Below are 15,913 nucleotides of genomic sequence, written 5' to 3'. Positions count from 1 at the left end.
AGCCTCATAACTCAGATAAATGTACACAAAAAATACCTTCGATACTCAACATCAAACTCAAGTAAGACACCGAAGAGGGGATGGCGGGCGGGTTGTGTGAATGCATCGATGACCACCTGAAGAACCACAGTTACAGGTAGCAACCTGTCTTTATTCTTCATGGTCTCTATATGGCACATATATAGGCGAGTAGCAAGCTAACTTACAACGGACGTGGGGCAGTGTCCTACTACAATACAGAGGAGAGGATGGCATGACCAAAAGTACAGTAAGCTCTAGCCCAAGCATCCAGTCTGCAATGTTTTACAAAGGTGGACTGTGCCGACCAGGTTGCAGCGCAGCACAGTTCAGGGATGGCGACCTCCCTGTCGAATTTGACCAACGTCGCTATCACATGAGCAGAGTGAGCTCGGACTGGGGCAGACAATTCGAGCTCAGCCAGCTCATACGACAGCTCAGCAGTCTTAATGACCCAAGACATGAAGTGCTTAGGCAAGGGAGACAGGCCCTTGCACTTCCACCACAGCAAACAAAGAGGCGATGGGTGATGGTCGGAACTGTTCAGTCCTCAACTTATAAAAGGCCAGGCCACAACAAATGATGAGCACATGCAGGGTCGACTCCAACAGCGTAGAAGGAGACTCAAAGAAAGCAGGTAAAAGGGTATCCTAATTTAAATGAAATTCAGACACAACTTTAGGTAAAAAGGCAGGGTCAGATCTGAGCACCACTTTATCTCGGTGAAAGGTGAGATAAGGCTAGCCGACTCTGAGCGCACAGAGCTCACTGGCATGGTGTGCAGATGTAATGGCCACCAGAAATGCCCCCTGACATGAAAGGAGGCATCAGTCTGTGGTCACCAGCAGCTCAAAAGGCTTTGATGAAAGTGCCTTAAGCACCATAGAAAGGCTCCAGTTCGGTACCATAGAGTGGACTGGTGGCACTAGATTGCTGATCCCTTTCAGAAATTTTTGCTGTAGGATGTGTGAACATGGAAAATCCCTCCACAGGAGGGTGAAACGTAGAAACAGCGGAGAGGTGAACTCTGAGAGATAACAGTTTGAGTCCTTTCTCAAAAAGGGGCAGGAGAAACCAGACAATTTGGTGCAAAGAGCACCAGTGTGTGTGAAAACCCTGCTCACAAGCAAAAGCAGAAAAAGCAGTCCATTTCCTTGAATAAGAACACTGTGTAGACAGCTTACAGGCAGAATCAAGAACCTCTGAATTGCTGCCAGAGCCAAAGTAGTATCTGTCAGCCAATCTACCACACTGTCATGCAGAGAGCTGTGAGGTCTGGGTGTGAAATTTGGCCATTCTCTCTCGTGAGGAGAGATGGGTGTGACAGTAGCCATCACTACTGATCCTTTGTCATCTTGAGTAGTGGGGCAAACCAAGGCTAGCGCAGCCACCACAGCGTCATGATGGTGCACTCTGTGCCATCTGTTGTGATCTTCGCTAGGACCCTGATCATCAGTGGAAATGGGGGGGGGGGGCAGCACCCCTGTCCACTGAAATATGAAGGCATCACCTATTGATCCCAGGCTTCGGCCCACTCTGCTGCAGAATGTTGTGCAAACTGCATTATCCCTTGTGGAAAAAGGTCAATTTCTGGCATCCCCCAAAGCTGGAAGAGGCTGTTCAGAACTGTTCTGTCCAACTCCCACTCATGGGAGGTCAGCATGGTCCTGCTGAGCGGATCGCCCAGGACACTGTCGACGCCAGCCACATGTATCAACAGGCTAAGCACCAGTTGAAGATCTGAAGTGTAAGGGTGAGCAATGGGAGAGATCTGGTACTTCCCTGCTTGTTCAAATACATGACAACAATATGGATTTATTGGAGCCCACAACCACATCTGGCGAGCAGATGGAGAGAGGGCAGGAGGATTAAGATGTAGTATCTGACTGGTAACCTTCTGTTCCTGACATTGGAGACTCCCCTGAAGGGACCTGACGTGATAGGCACTTCTCCCTTATTTCCACAGGGAGTGATTGGGTGCTGCCTGTATTAGTTAGTGCACCAAAAGGTACTGCAGACAGTGGCTGGGTAACAGACAAAGCAGCCTGTTACTGTACATCCTGCGGCTGTAATAAAACTGGCAAAACATTCTGTTGCTGAGTCATTTGTGGTTGCTGGACAAACAGTAAGGCAGGCTGAATCCCTTGATGCTGAACTGGTGGTGGCCCCTGAATAGGCGGCATGAACAGCACCAAAGACCAAGGAGCGACTGGTTGGTCTGAAGGTCTCGACACCGTAGCTGATGGCTGTAGATGTAACCGACTGCCTCCCCAACAGGGAGGATTAGGATGGCCATATGGCTCATTACAGTAGTCAACCCAATCCTGGGGTCTCGCACATCCCATGTTGAATGGCTGTCCCACTCCAAGAATGGCAACCCAGACCGTTCCTGGTATCAGCATCGCTTGTACAAACTAGGGGCATCACCTCTTGTAGCAGAGGCACATGACCTCACCGAATCCAGTGAACGTGTATGGCGATAATGGGCTGCTTTCCAACCTGTAATGACAAGATGGTCAAGGGATCAGTTCCATTGGAGACGGGTCCAGGATCTCGCCCTCTGACGCAGATGTTATCGGCATGGGTTCCATCTCCAGCCTAGGATTCACCATAAGAATGGATGAGAATAACACTGGTGGAGCAGCAGGTAAGGCTGTCAGTGCAGGCAACTGCATCTGACTAGTAGGCACTGGTGGAGCAGTGGGGAATGTGGCTGGTAGCAGCGGTTGCTGTCAACCCTGAGAGGTCTGTATGGAAATGAGCAGGACAGTGGCTCTTCATCCTGAGTCTGTGGTGGCCGACATAGCCTGTTACGGACTGATCTCAGTTATGAGACACTCGTGCAGAGTCAGAAAGACCCGAGGGTCTCGATGCCTGATCCTGAGCAAAATCATGCAACTCTTTAGTAGTCTTTTTCTTCTTTTTTGAGTGTGAAGACAGACTAAGCTGCTTAGAGACTTCCACCTTTTTTGTTAGTCTTTTCATCAGTGTAAGCACCAAAGATCGGTCCAGAGTGAGGGGATCTTGTGTACTCAGCAGGGTACAACACTGAGGGGATGATGACCCCAACACTGGAGCTGGCTCCTATACAGCAGGCAGGTTGTGTGAGGGCAAGACTGGTGGGTTTGCCATATCTTTTGGCTCCTCTACTGATTCTAGCACCCTTTTTCAAAGTGCGGCTTTCGGCCGATTTGACTTGCTTCTTCTTGCTTGCTTCGAGAAGGCTTTACAATGAGGACAAGCCTCAACAACGCGCCCTTCACCAAGGCAGAACAAGCAGAGAGTGTGCCCATCTGAGGGCAGCAGTTTTGCCCAGCAGCAGGTGCATTTTCAAAAAGGGGCCCTGAGGGTCATACGCCCATGAGGGCGATCACAAAAATCACAAAACAAAAGAAATTAAAACAAGTAGATAGAAATACTTGATAGAAGGGAAAATTTTTAGTCAAAAAGATGCTTTTTAAATCAGCAAATGACAAGAGATGTTCCCTACGAGGTGCAAACAGTGGCAGTTGAAAGAGACTGAGGTAATAAGCAGGAACCCGCTAAGGACATGCGCACTAGGATGGTGGGGGTGGGCTTCCCGCCAAAATTCCTCAGTTATCTAAGCTTCCCCAATCGAGGCTCCGCGCAGGTGTAGAGCCCATATGTGTGATGCGTAGAGACCACGAAGAAGAAGGGCTAGTGCCTCTATCAAAACTGGCTTCTATTTCACAAATAGGTCCTTAAGGTGAAGAAGCCCTTACCCTCTCCATTCATGATATTCTATGTGTTTGTCTGTGTCCCAAAATGGGGTGGTCTAAGAAGGGATAGAGCAGTGATATGGAAGGCACTAACACATCTGCCCAATGCTTACATACTCGAAGCACGGCAACATAAAATGGACTTTCCACCTTATTCAAGAGAGCAGCTGTGAGTTTCAAAAATGGGAAAGCTTCATATTTTGGTATATTCTGATGTGCCTCCATAGAAACCCACTGAGTTGTGGTATTCCCCTGCAAAATTGGAATAGGTTGAAGGATCTAGAATGCAATTAAGTACAATTTGAGACAGGACTAGATCACACACACCCTTTTACTGAGATGTCTAAACATTGCCCCTGCCCCCAGCAATTCTACTCCTTCTGCCACTGTTAATATACAGCTCAAACATTATTTGCCAATTCTTCACTTTGGTATCAGAAAGATGTAAAGGAATCATTTACAGCAAAAGTAGAAGTTTGAGCAAGATCATCATTTTGATGGAGGCTATCCTCCCAGCATCAACAATTTCATACTCTTTCAGTTCCAGAGCTCCTCTTTAACACCTTTAATCACTAAGCTATGATTCCTATTTGACAGAGGTCCTTGGGAATTAAAACACTTAAGTATCTCATGCATTAATGCTTCAACTTTACCTGAGACATTCTCTGAAGGGCACATTGGGTAGTCAGGGGAATATTCATACAGAACACCACTGACTTATCATAGTTAATTTGAAGTCCCAAGTAGCTCTGGAATTTAGATATAATACTGTAGTGCAAGCAATGCCTCTGCGGGGACAGGAATAATAGCATGTCATTAACAAACAGATTTATTAGATGTTCTTGGCCTTGGATTAGTATCCCCTTGATCCTGATGTCTGTTCTAATCATATGGGCTAGTGGTTCTACAGCTATGGCAAACAGGGTAGGGGACAAGGGGAAATCCTGTCTAGTTTCTCTATCTAAAGTTATCAGGGAAGAGTCTAAACCTTTCGTGTGGATAAGCACTTGATGTCCAGCACAATTGTCCCACTCCTAAGAAGTACTCCTGATATCCAATTCTCTTAAGAAGCTCCAGAATATAAGGCCATTCCAAACGACTGAAAGCCTTAAAGGCAACAAGTGATATAAAAGTGACACACTGTTTAGTCTTAGTGCTGTGGTGAATTCTGTTAAGTGCCCTGCAAATTGGTGTTGCCATCTGCCTCTCAGGCATGAAGCCCCTATGATCTTCATGTATGTAAGAAGTCAAAAAAGTCTTTAGCCACTTGGACATTATGGCCCTGAACAGCTTTGCATCCTGATTGAGGAGTGAAATGGGCCAGTATGCTACCAACTGAGGGTCCTTACCAGGTTTATGGATGACTATCACTCTGCCTCACTTCCACGTTTTGTCACCCATTAATACACCATTCAGAAGTGTTCAGAGATGAGGAAAAAGATCCTCACAGAACTTCTTATAAAACTTACTTGTATATCCATCTATTCTGAGTGACATACCTAATTTCAAATTTTTAATTACAGCCTGAATTTCAGCTTCTGAAAGCTGTTTAAGTCTGATGAGTAAGGTCCCATGGCAAGCAACTCTAATGAGAAAAGGAGTCCAAGATGGTTGGGAGTTTTTAAAAAAGGACATTCTAAAGGCACAATCACAAACAATTCCAACAAGAAAAAAAGGTGGAAGACAGCAGAAGAAGCCAATGTGGCTTCACAAAAAGCTTAGAGATGACCTGAAAACAAAAAAGGACACAAATAGGAAATGAAGGGAAGGCCAAGCTACAAAGGAAGAGTACAGGCACTTAGCACAGAATTGCAGGGATGGCGTCAGGAAGGCTAAAGCTGAGAACGAGCTGAGGTTAGCGAGGGATGCTAAAAGCAACAAAAAGGCATTGTTCAGATACATGCTTAGTAAAAGACAGAGGAAAGAAATGGTGATTCAACTATTCAGTGAGGATGGCAAAATGATAACAGATGACAAAGAAAAGGCAGAAGTGCTCAATTCCTACTTTGGCTCAATCTTCTCCCAAAAGAGGATCTATGACCCCCCTGGCAAAAGCAAAGTGCGGGCTGAAGGGGCAGGATTGCAGCTTGAGATCGATAGGCATATGGTCAAGGAACACCTAATTACTTTGAGTGAGTTCAAATCTCCAGGGCCAGATAACTGCATCCTAATGAAGGAAGTGGCAGAAGAACTCTCAGAACCACTGTCTATTCTCTTTGAGAAATCATGGAGGACGGGTGATGTACCAGATGACTGGAGGAGGGCTAATGTTGTTCCTATCTTCAAAAAGGGCAAAAAGGAGGAACCTGGGAACTACAGACCAGTCAGTCTGATACCAAACCGTGGGAAAATTCTAGAGCAGATTATAAATCAATCCATCTGTAAGCACCTTGAAAACAAAGTAGTGATTACTCGAAGCCAACATGGATTTGTCAAGAACAAATCGTGCCAGACAAATCTGATCTCATTTTTTGATCAGGTCACCTCCCTTGTGGACTGTGGGAATGCTGTGCACATAACAAACCTCGTCTTCAGATGGATCCACAGTTGGCTACAAAATCGGACTCAAAGAGTGCTTATCAATGGGATCTTCTCAAACTGGGGAGAGGTAATGAGCGGGGTACCGCAGGGCTCAGTCCTGGGTCCAGTGCTCTTCAACATTTGTATTAATGACTTGGAAGAGGAGGTGCGGGGAATGCTGATCAAATTTGCAGATGACACAAAATTGGGTGGGATAGCTAATACCCTGGAAGACAGAAACAAAATTCCAAGAGATCTATTTATTTATTTATTACATTTCTATCCCGCCTTTTTTCCTCCAAGGAACTCAAGGTGGTGTACATAATCTTCCTCCTCCTCCATTTTATCCTCACAACAACAACCCTGTGAGGTAGGTTGGGCTGAGAGTATGTGACTGGCCCAAAGTCACCCAGTGAGCTTCCATGGCCGATTGGGGACTAGAACCCGGATCTCCCGACTCCCAGTCCAGCACTCTAGCCACTACACCATGCTTGCTCTGTATCTAGATAGGCTGGAGTGCTGGGCTGAAAACAACAGAATGAAATTGAACAGGGATAAATGCCCAATTCTGCACCTAGGAAAAAGAAACCAAATGCACGGTTACAAGAAGGGGGAGACTTGGCTCAACAATACTACAAGCGAGAAAGATCTTGGAATTGTTGTAGATCACAAGCTGAATATGAGCCAACAATGTAATGTGGCTGCAAAAAAAGGCAAATACTATTTTGGCCTGCATTAACAGAAGTATAACTTGCAAATCATGTGAAGTACTAGTTCCTTCTACTCTGCACTAGTTAGGCTCCATCTTGAGTACTGTGTCCAGTTCTGGGCACCACTCTTTAAGAAGGATGCAGACAGAGTTCTGAGGTAAAAAGAAGAGGGAATACAGGGGAGGCTTCATGTCACCTTTTTAGGACATCACTTAAAAACACTTTCATTGCTTTCTTGGCATCTGGGGACTCTAGTTACTGCTGGATGCCATTCTGTGACTGCTGAACAGATAGAAACTGGTGAACAAAGTTAGTGCCAGTCCCCAAATTGTGATTGAGAGAAGTTACCATTGCTTGCCTCCTTGGCAACATCCAAAATGGTATCTACCTGTTGAAAGGCTCTGTGCAATGTAATGGGGTCTGGCAGACCGAGAATAATGGATTACTGTGGCCAAGCGGGTGTTTTGCCTCTCTTCTGGCCTGAAGGTGGGTAGGAGAAGGAAGATGTGGGGCAAAACAGCAGCACTCACCACCAGCCTCATTCTCTTTAGTACCATCTGCTTTCTCGCTCCAAGAAGGGAGAAAAGCTGACCATGGGAAACTGTGTCAGGAGAGGAAAGGCTGTCTTTTCCTCACTAATGCTTTGGGATCAGGCACAAGCAAATCATGACCTGAGTCCCTGCCTAAAATGGTGCATATCTCCCACAAAAGAAATAAGCTGCTGAAGTAAAGTTCAAAAGGTGTGCAACAGGCTGCATATGAGCAATGCCAGAACCTTCTGCCAGCTACCCAGCTGAGGGGAAGCCCTTTTCCTTGGTGGTGTCCTTGCTAGAGGTCTCTGTCAACCAAGAGGAGGTGTTTTCTGGAACCATGACTGCCACACCCTGGAACCACTGAGGAATATCTTTAGAATTAAAGTGTCATGCAGGAACCAAGAAATTAACTTTGTGAAGCCTCTTTGCAACACCTTCATAACAAAAGTAATGCCAAAAAACTTTCAGAATATAACAGCCACAAGTAATAACAGCTACAGGTTCTCAAGGATGTAAATTGGGTATTTAAGTATATCAACAAGCTGATGCCTATTAAAAATACTGAATACTGCATTTTATTTCATTTATTTATTAAAGTTCTATACTGCCCAATAGCTGAAGCTGTCTTAGGTTTGCTTGCTTCTGTCCCAAGCTCTCTCCAAAAATTGAAAAGCATAGGCAAATACTGTTGTTGTTATATTAGTATATTTTTACAAGTACACCTTACTTCATACAAATGAACACACACGCATGCGCACATGCACACACACACAAAACATACCAATATTTACCACGCTGCAGCTCTCTGGATCTTCTGGTTTCATAGCTGAAAATGAAGTATCTGCAGGTAACTTTTTCTCTTCATCTTTTAAGCTTTGTGCAATTTGCTGCCAGAAAAATCCCAGTTTGTAAAGAACAATCATTATGTTTCCACTGCAGCAATTCCCACTAATTTGCAATAGAACAATGCTCATCCCATTTATTTAGAATCATAGAATAGTAGGGTTGGAAGGGGCCTATAAGACCATTGAGTCCAACCCCCTGCTCAATGCAGGAATCCAAGTCAAAGCATCCCTGACAGATGGCTGTCCAGCTTCATCTTGAATGCCTCCAGTGTGGCATTTATTTGACTTGTACCTCGCCTTTCTACTAAAAATGACACTCAAGGCAGCTCAGTCCCTCAATCCCCATTTCATCCCTCAGTAGAAAAGTGATGCCTCACCTGACAAATGTGAGATAATCTAAAAAGTGATTCAAAAGTTGAGTCAGGTGTAGCACAATTCCTGTCTCAATTATTTTGAAACATTTTGAAAATGTCTGCAATCACAAGTTACCTAAATTGTTTGCTCTCTGTTCCTCTAGACACAGTCTAGGTAATCGAACTTCCAATAGCTGATTTATTCTTCCCCAATAATTTGCAATCCAGACATAAATTAAACCAGTCATCATTTCCATACCTAGCTCAGCTCTAACTAAATAAGTTGGCACAGATTTTGAAACCCCTAAGACCATCCACAGAAAACTATTTTGAATTCTTTCAATTTAGGTAAGATCTGTGTATCCCCCAATTTCTGCACTGTATGTTAACACTGGAATCACCTTTGCTTTAAAAAAATTCAGAATTGGGCATACTGACCCAGGGTATCTGAAATTCTGTAACTGGATTAAGGACTGCGCACAAACAACTGATTTCAATTCATTTTTGTTTGTTTGTAAATCCCAGGTTCCTGAAGCTGAAAAAATTACGCCAATATAACAATAAGATTTTACTTGTTCTAGCTCTTTGGAATTGATAAGCTATCTATGAATTTTTTTCTTTCTGCCAAAGACTACTATACTACTTTAGATTTAGCATTATTGATGACCAAGTCATTTTCTGAGCGATAAGAGCTGAACTGTCTTAAAAATCTTCTCAAACCAATTTGAGATGTTGAAAGTAAAATCATATCATCAGCATAGTGTTTACTGCTCTATTTAGAATTTTAGGCATATGTTGATTCTGATATGCAAAAATGAAACAATATTGTTTATGTAATTAAAAAAAAACAGCTAAAGTACAACCTTGCTGCATACCCTTATGTGTCAGGATCACGTCTGAAAGAGCTAGACTTGAACCTGTTCTAACCTTCAGACAAGTTTCTGAATACAGAACTTTTATTAAAAACAAAAGTCTCAAATCTATATTTATATTTAACATTTTAACCCAAAGGCAGCATCTACTTATAGAGTCAAAGGCTGCACCTAGATCAATAAAAGCAACAAAAAGTTGTCCAACTTTTGCTGAATATTTAATTATCAGGAGATGTAAGATACAACAATTATCCATAGTAGATCTTCCTTTCCGAAAAACAGCCTGCTCTCCATCTAGTATGGAATTTTCATCCGCCCAGTCCTCTAATTTTGACAAAATAAATGTAGCATAGTTTTGACTGGAATATCAGACTAATTGGTCTGTAGTTCTTGGGTCCTGTTGGTTTCTTAAATATCGGAACATTTATGCTGAGATTCAAGCCTTCCAATATATGTCCAGTTTTATTTATATGGGTAAATAGACCTGCTAACAGTGAAACCCACCAATCTAAATTGTTATTAAATAATTTAGGTGGCAAAAGCTCCTCTCCTAGTGACTTACTATTTTTCAATGTTTGTATTACAGATACAGGGGGCCATAAAGGGGTAGACTTATTATCCGACTCAAAGGTCAACCCACAAGTTGTTATCCTTTCCACTTCTTCTTCTTTAAATAAATTTAAATAAAAATGTTCCCATGCTGCCGCTGGTATAGGAATATCAAATGAGAATTTTACTTCTTTAACTCTTCCAGACACTGGATGACAAAAATAAGCTGCATCTGTCCTTGTTACTGCCAAGTCAAGATTATCAAATTATCACATACTGAGTAAACGTCAGAATCAGAGGTCAAAATGACCTCATGCAAAGATCTACCCATACTGGAATTCTGAAAAACTTTAAGTTTGGTCATATTTACTTTTTGCCATTTTAGTCTCTTTTCCTGATAAAAAGTCAGGTTGCTTACCTGTAACTGGAGTTCTTCAAGTGGTCATCTGTACATTCACACATATGGGCTCTGCACCTGCATGGAGACTCATTCAGGAAACTTCTATAGCTGAGGAAAAATTGTCAGGAACCCTTCCCCCACCATCCCACTGTGCATACTCCAATGGGTTCTGGCTCAATTCCTCAGTTACAAGAAGACCACCAATTGTGGCCCGTTGGCACCAATGAACTCCGGTACCAACACCAACGTGACAGTGACACTGAAGTGGGGATGGTGGGTGGGTTGTGTGAATGCACAGATGACCACTCAAGGAACTCCAGTTACAGGTGAACAACCTGACTTTCTTCTTCATGGTCTCTGTGCATCACACATATGGGCAAATAACGAGCTTATGTATCAGGAGGCAGGATCGGTGTTTGACATCTAAAAACCTCTGACAGCACCGTCCAGCCAAAGGAACAGTCAGTACAGTTGTTGTTCAGTTGTTAAGTTGTGTCCGACTCTTTGTGACCCCATGGACCATAGCACGCCAGGCCTTCCTGTCCTCTGCTCTCTCCCGGAGTGTGCTCAAGTTCATGTCAGTACAGGCTTGAACGTAAAGACGATAATGCTTGACAAAAGTGGAAGGGGTAGACCAGGTTGCAGCCCGACAGACATCCAGTATCGACACCCCTCTCTCAAACGCAACTGATGTCGCTACTGCTCTAGTCAAATGCACCGTCACCAAACCAGACAGGTCTAAGCACTCCAGTTTGTAAGACAGCTTAATAGTTTGGACCACCCAAGATGCTAGGCGCTGGGAGGAGACGGGAAATTCTTTCTTAAATCCCCCGTAACAGACGAACAAACATGGGGATCGATGAAACGGTTCTGTCCTACCTTTATAGAATGCCAAAACCCTGCGAATATCTACGGCGTGCAGCTTCTTTTCAAGTGCTGTTGAGGGCTAGGCGAGAAAGGCAGGAAAAACTATATCGTGACCCAAATGAAAACTGGAAACAACTTTAGGCAGAAAAGCAATGTCAGGATGAAGCACTACTTTGTCCCTATGAAAGTGTAAGTATGGAGAGTCCACTTGAAGGGCACATAACTCTCCAGAGCATCAGACCAAGGTAATGGCCACTAAAAACACTACTTTCAAGGAAATGCATGGAGAATGACAGATACACTCCATGCCAGCACCAGAGGTTTCATCTGAGGGGCCAGATTTTTAACTCCTCTCAAAAACTGGTGGATGTGAGAAAACTGAGGATCCTTCAGAACCAGGACAGGAAGCCAAAATGGCCACTATGTAAACTCGAAGGGAAGAACATTTGAGTCCTTGCTCATGAAGCGACAACAAAATTTTTAGAATGTCCTGTATAGAGCAGTGGACCGGGTCAAAGCTGTTGTCCCTAGCAAAAAGTGTAAAATGTGCCCACTTACTAGCATAAGATTTCCTAGTAGCAGCTTCCTCACTACCTCAAGAACAGACCCAAGTGAAGCAGGTAAGTTTGTTCGATCTACCATTGGAACCTTCACTCTGTGAGATGCAAGGTACGTAAGTCTGGATGCCTCACTTTGCCCCCGTCCTTGGACAGCAGGGCTGGTGTTGATGGGAGGTGAAGGTAGTCCCCTCTGGACTGATGGAAAAGTTTGGCAAACCAAGGCTGCCTGGGCCACCAAGGTGCAATCAGGATGCCCTCCACTTCGTCCTTCTCCACCTTCGCTATCACCCAGTTGAGGACAGGAAATGGTGGAAAGATGTAGAGAAAGCATCCATTCCACTCCCCTGCAAATGCGGCCCCGAGAGACCGACCGCACACTTCTGTCTACTTGGCTGCAGAAACTGTGGCACACCGCACTCTTGTCTGATGCGAACAAATCCAGAGCAGAACAACCCCAACAACAAAACAAGAGGCTGTGTTTTTGTACATGTACATATTATAATAACAGACAACTAATGTGAATATAAAAATAATAAATTATGTGTGCGCATGCATATGTGCATGTACACGCACACACGTGTGTGTGTGTGTCTGTGTGTGTGTATATATGACTATAGACCTTATAATCTTAATATCTTTACAGTTATTATTTATCTGAAGAAGCAACTCATATGCGAAACAGGATTACACTGAATTCCTGTAAAGACTTTTTGTATGGACTTTAAGATCCTCAGAACAAACTATAATAATAATGTGTATATACCTGTGATACAGATGCTTCTGTTATCTTCTAATATATGTACAATTGTATTCACATTGTCTTCATATGTATAATCATATTGTTCAAAGTTATGGAGGACGGTGCCTTCCAAAAATGTAATAAAGTTGGAAGAAATGGAATGGCAACTGAGTGCTTCAGTTGGTATGGAGAACATCGACTACTGGATCCTTAGGTCTTTTCACAGGTTGAGTCTCGAGGCTGAGTAACTGGGCCATCCTAGAGACCTGTTCGGCAAAATGACCCATATCCTTTGAAGGTGATGATGGGTCCTGAAAGCCCACAGCGACATCTGGTGATGACAGTGATAATGTAATGGATGAAACCAAAGCTGAGTCCAACTGGTAATCCTCGCTTGGGCATCCCAGCCATCCGGTTTAGGGGACTCAGCCTGTGGCAATGAAGAAAGATCCCTGCATCCATCTAGTCCCTGTTTACCCGAAGACTCTGTAGCTGACTGTTGAGGAGGAAGTGAAGAACTCCATGGAGCAGGCATTGGCAAGACAGGGGGAGGCACCCTCACAACTGGTGGAGGCGGTGGTGGTGGTATAAAAATCTCCGCAACCTGTGGCTGAGAGAAGGAAGCTTATGGAGAAACTTCCCAGCAGCATTAGTAAGCACCTGGATAAGCATAGTGTCCATAAGGGTACAGGTGAGGTTGATAGTAATTCCAGTCGTCCCAATCACAGTGATGACCAGGGGGACAAGACCAATCTAACCCTCTCTCCCAATCAGAGTGGGGAGATCAGGAACTCTCCCTGTACCATGGTTGTGGTAAAATCAGTGCCCCTTCATCCAATGAGAATAGGCAGAGTAGCCCAATTGCAGGGAGAATTCACCATGCATTGGATCCAATCCAACATCCCCACGATCCTGAGTCACTGTCGAGGCTCTAAATTCTCCCTCCAACATAGATGTTATTGGCAGCAGTACTGAGGTCAATACTGAAAGTGTGGAAACCATTGGAATTGGCGAATGTAACACTGAAGGTGGTGCTGGTAGCCTGGCAGGCATTCCAACTGGGGAGGCAGCCTTTTTTGACTCCTTCCCCTTCTTCTTTTTCTTCGGTGCTTCAGATGAATGAGAAGACCTCGCCTTTTTCAACAATTTTTTAGCAAGAGAAACTGCCAAGGAGCGGCCTGGGATTAGAGGGTCAGAACAGCTCGTGGCTAGAGCCAGAGCTGACCAAGAAGGCAAAATCCCTGGCTTCTCTAAACCTCTTTTCAAGGAAGCTTAGCTACAGCCTTAGGCTGACTTGCAGGCTGATCTGAGTCCGATGCCATAGACTTTTGGGAGGCGTTGGCTGCCTTCAACACCTTCTCCCAAAGAATCGCTTTAAGCCTATCAGCGCGGTTTTTTCTCGCTTGCTTACTAAATGACATGCAATGATGGCAGACTTCCACAATATGACCTTCACCCAGACACAGAAGGCACAAGGAGTGACCGTCCACGGGAGGTAATTTCCCCCCACAATGAACGCACTTCCAAAAAGGGGCCTTAATGGCCATACCCCTGAAGGCACCACGCGATCAATGGATCAAAGACTGAAATAAAACTCACCCAAAACAAAAAACTGTAAAAGACAGAAAAACTAGAGAAAGAGGAAAGAGAAATCCAGAAAAAAACAAGATAAAATTTCTCCTCAGCAAAGCCTAACAAGAATTTCCTTCAGTTGAGTGCTACCACAATGACGGTCGACGAAGAACTGAGGGATTGAGTGGGAACCTGTTGGAGTATGCACAGTGGGATGGTGGGGGGAAGGTTCCCGCCAATTTTTCCTCAACTATAGAAGTTTCCCCAATTGAGGCTCCGCACAGGCACAGAGCCCTTATGAATGATGCACAGAGACCACAAAGAAGAATTCCAGGTTCTGTGAGAATCAATGGTCTGAGTACGTTGCAGGCCTTAAGTCAGATTCAGCTGCCAGCTTTACTACTATGGGTTGATGGTCACTATCTTCCCTGGGGGAAACTATTACATCAGAGAATAGGTACACTTTTCTTCTAGAAACACAAAAGTAATCAAGGACACTGCCTGAGTAAGCTGAAAAATAAGTAAAAGGATATACAGTATTGGAATCACTGCTACCTACAATGTGCAATCCAAACATATATGTTAGCCTAAATAAATTTAGATCAGCATTATTTATTTTCACATCTCTGGATTTCCAATAATTCATTTCTACAAGGATATCCTCTGCTGTACCACACTGTTCGGCAACTAATGACAATGTATGGGAAGGGAAGGGAGGGTTGACCTAAAGGAGCATGGCCTGTTCCTGCTGGCTGCTGCTACTTGTCTCACTAGTCTGCACCTGATTAGATGGCCTGGTTGAGGGAGCAGCAGCCCCTGGACTTGCAGATTGCTGGCTGTGGGCGGCTGGCCAACCCATGAGGGAGGGGGAGATCACTGGCTCTTGACCCCTTCTTAGAGAATCTATGCGACACCCCCCTACACAGTCTGTGCCTAGTACATGCTGGGGGGGGGGAGAAATTAAGAGAAACAGAGAGGGGACCACAAAATTCAAGGGCGGAAGGCAAGAAATTATGCCTAAAAAAGGAACAGGCCTGGGCTTTTAAGAGCACCAGCTCACTCAACCCTATGGCTCGGGAGGCAGAGCCAGTTTGGGAGTTCCTCCCCCCAAACAAAGCAACACTTGATGTCAGAACTCCAATTCAACAGATAGATGGTCTGCAACACTTGCAGACCCACCCTCCCCTCTCTGTAGATAAGTTACTACCTATCTTTAGTTGATCATTTATCCACAGAATCAAAGCTCCAGCAAACACAGAGGTAGCAGCTAAAACCCATATAAATAGAGCCAAGGTTTCATGAGATTTACTCAGGTCTACCTCAAGTGTTCCTATCCCCTGCATTATTTTAAGGTAGCTGTCCCCATCTTTAGGGACCTCTGCACTTGTTAGCAAGGTTGCCACCAAATCATCAAGTAGAGACTTTTAATGCCTCTGTAGTGGACTGAAGTAACATACAGTATTTACTAGCAGAACTGTTCATGTAGCTCACAATGCGGGGGTGGGGGACACATGACTCTGTCCTCATTTCCTCTCAAAACATTATGGGAAAGGATAGGAAAGGTAAATTATGTCTTAGGAAACACTGAGGAGAAGGAGCAGTGGTAGAAGGAGCATTTGGCCTGCTGAACTGTTA

At 44.3% G+C, this 15,913-nt stretch overlaps 1 protein-coding gene across 5 annotated transcripts in view; it reads right to left on the bottom strand.

Moving 5' to 3' along the window:
• Nucleotides 1–15,913, bottom strand: part of COG3 (component of oligomeric golgi complex 3) — a 100,550-nt gene that overhangs the window by 34,458 nt on the left and 50,179 nt on the right. For all 5 annotated transcript variants that reach the window (XM_084845129.1, XM_084845130.1, XM_084845131.1 and 2 more), the window contains one exon: nt 8,303–8,408. In XM_084845129.1, the coding sequence (XP_084701255.1) occupies nt 8,303–8,408 (106 nt within the window). The remainder of the gene's footprint in view (nt 1–8,302; nt 8,409–15,913) is intronic.

The sequence above is a fragment of the Heloderma suspectum genome, chromosome 3, assembly GCF_057233095.1.
Source record: "Heloderma suspectum isolate Gila_16-S chromosome 3, 16-S_ref, whole genome shotgun sequence".
Taxonomy (NCBI): Eukaryota; Metazoa; Chordata; class Lepidosauria; order Squamata; family Helodermatidae; genus Heloderma; species Heloderma suspectum.
The sequence above is the reverse complement of the archived record's forward strand: the minus strand, read 5'-3'. Positions and strand labels throughout refer to the sequence as shown.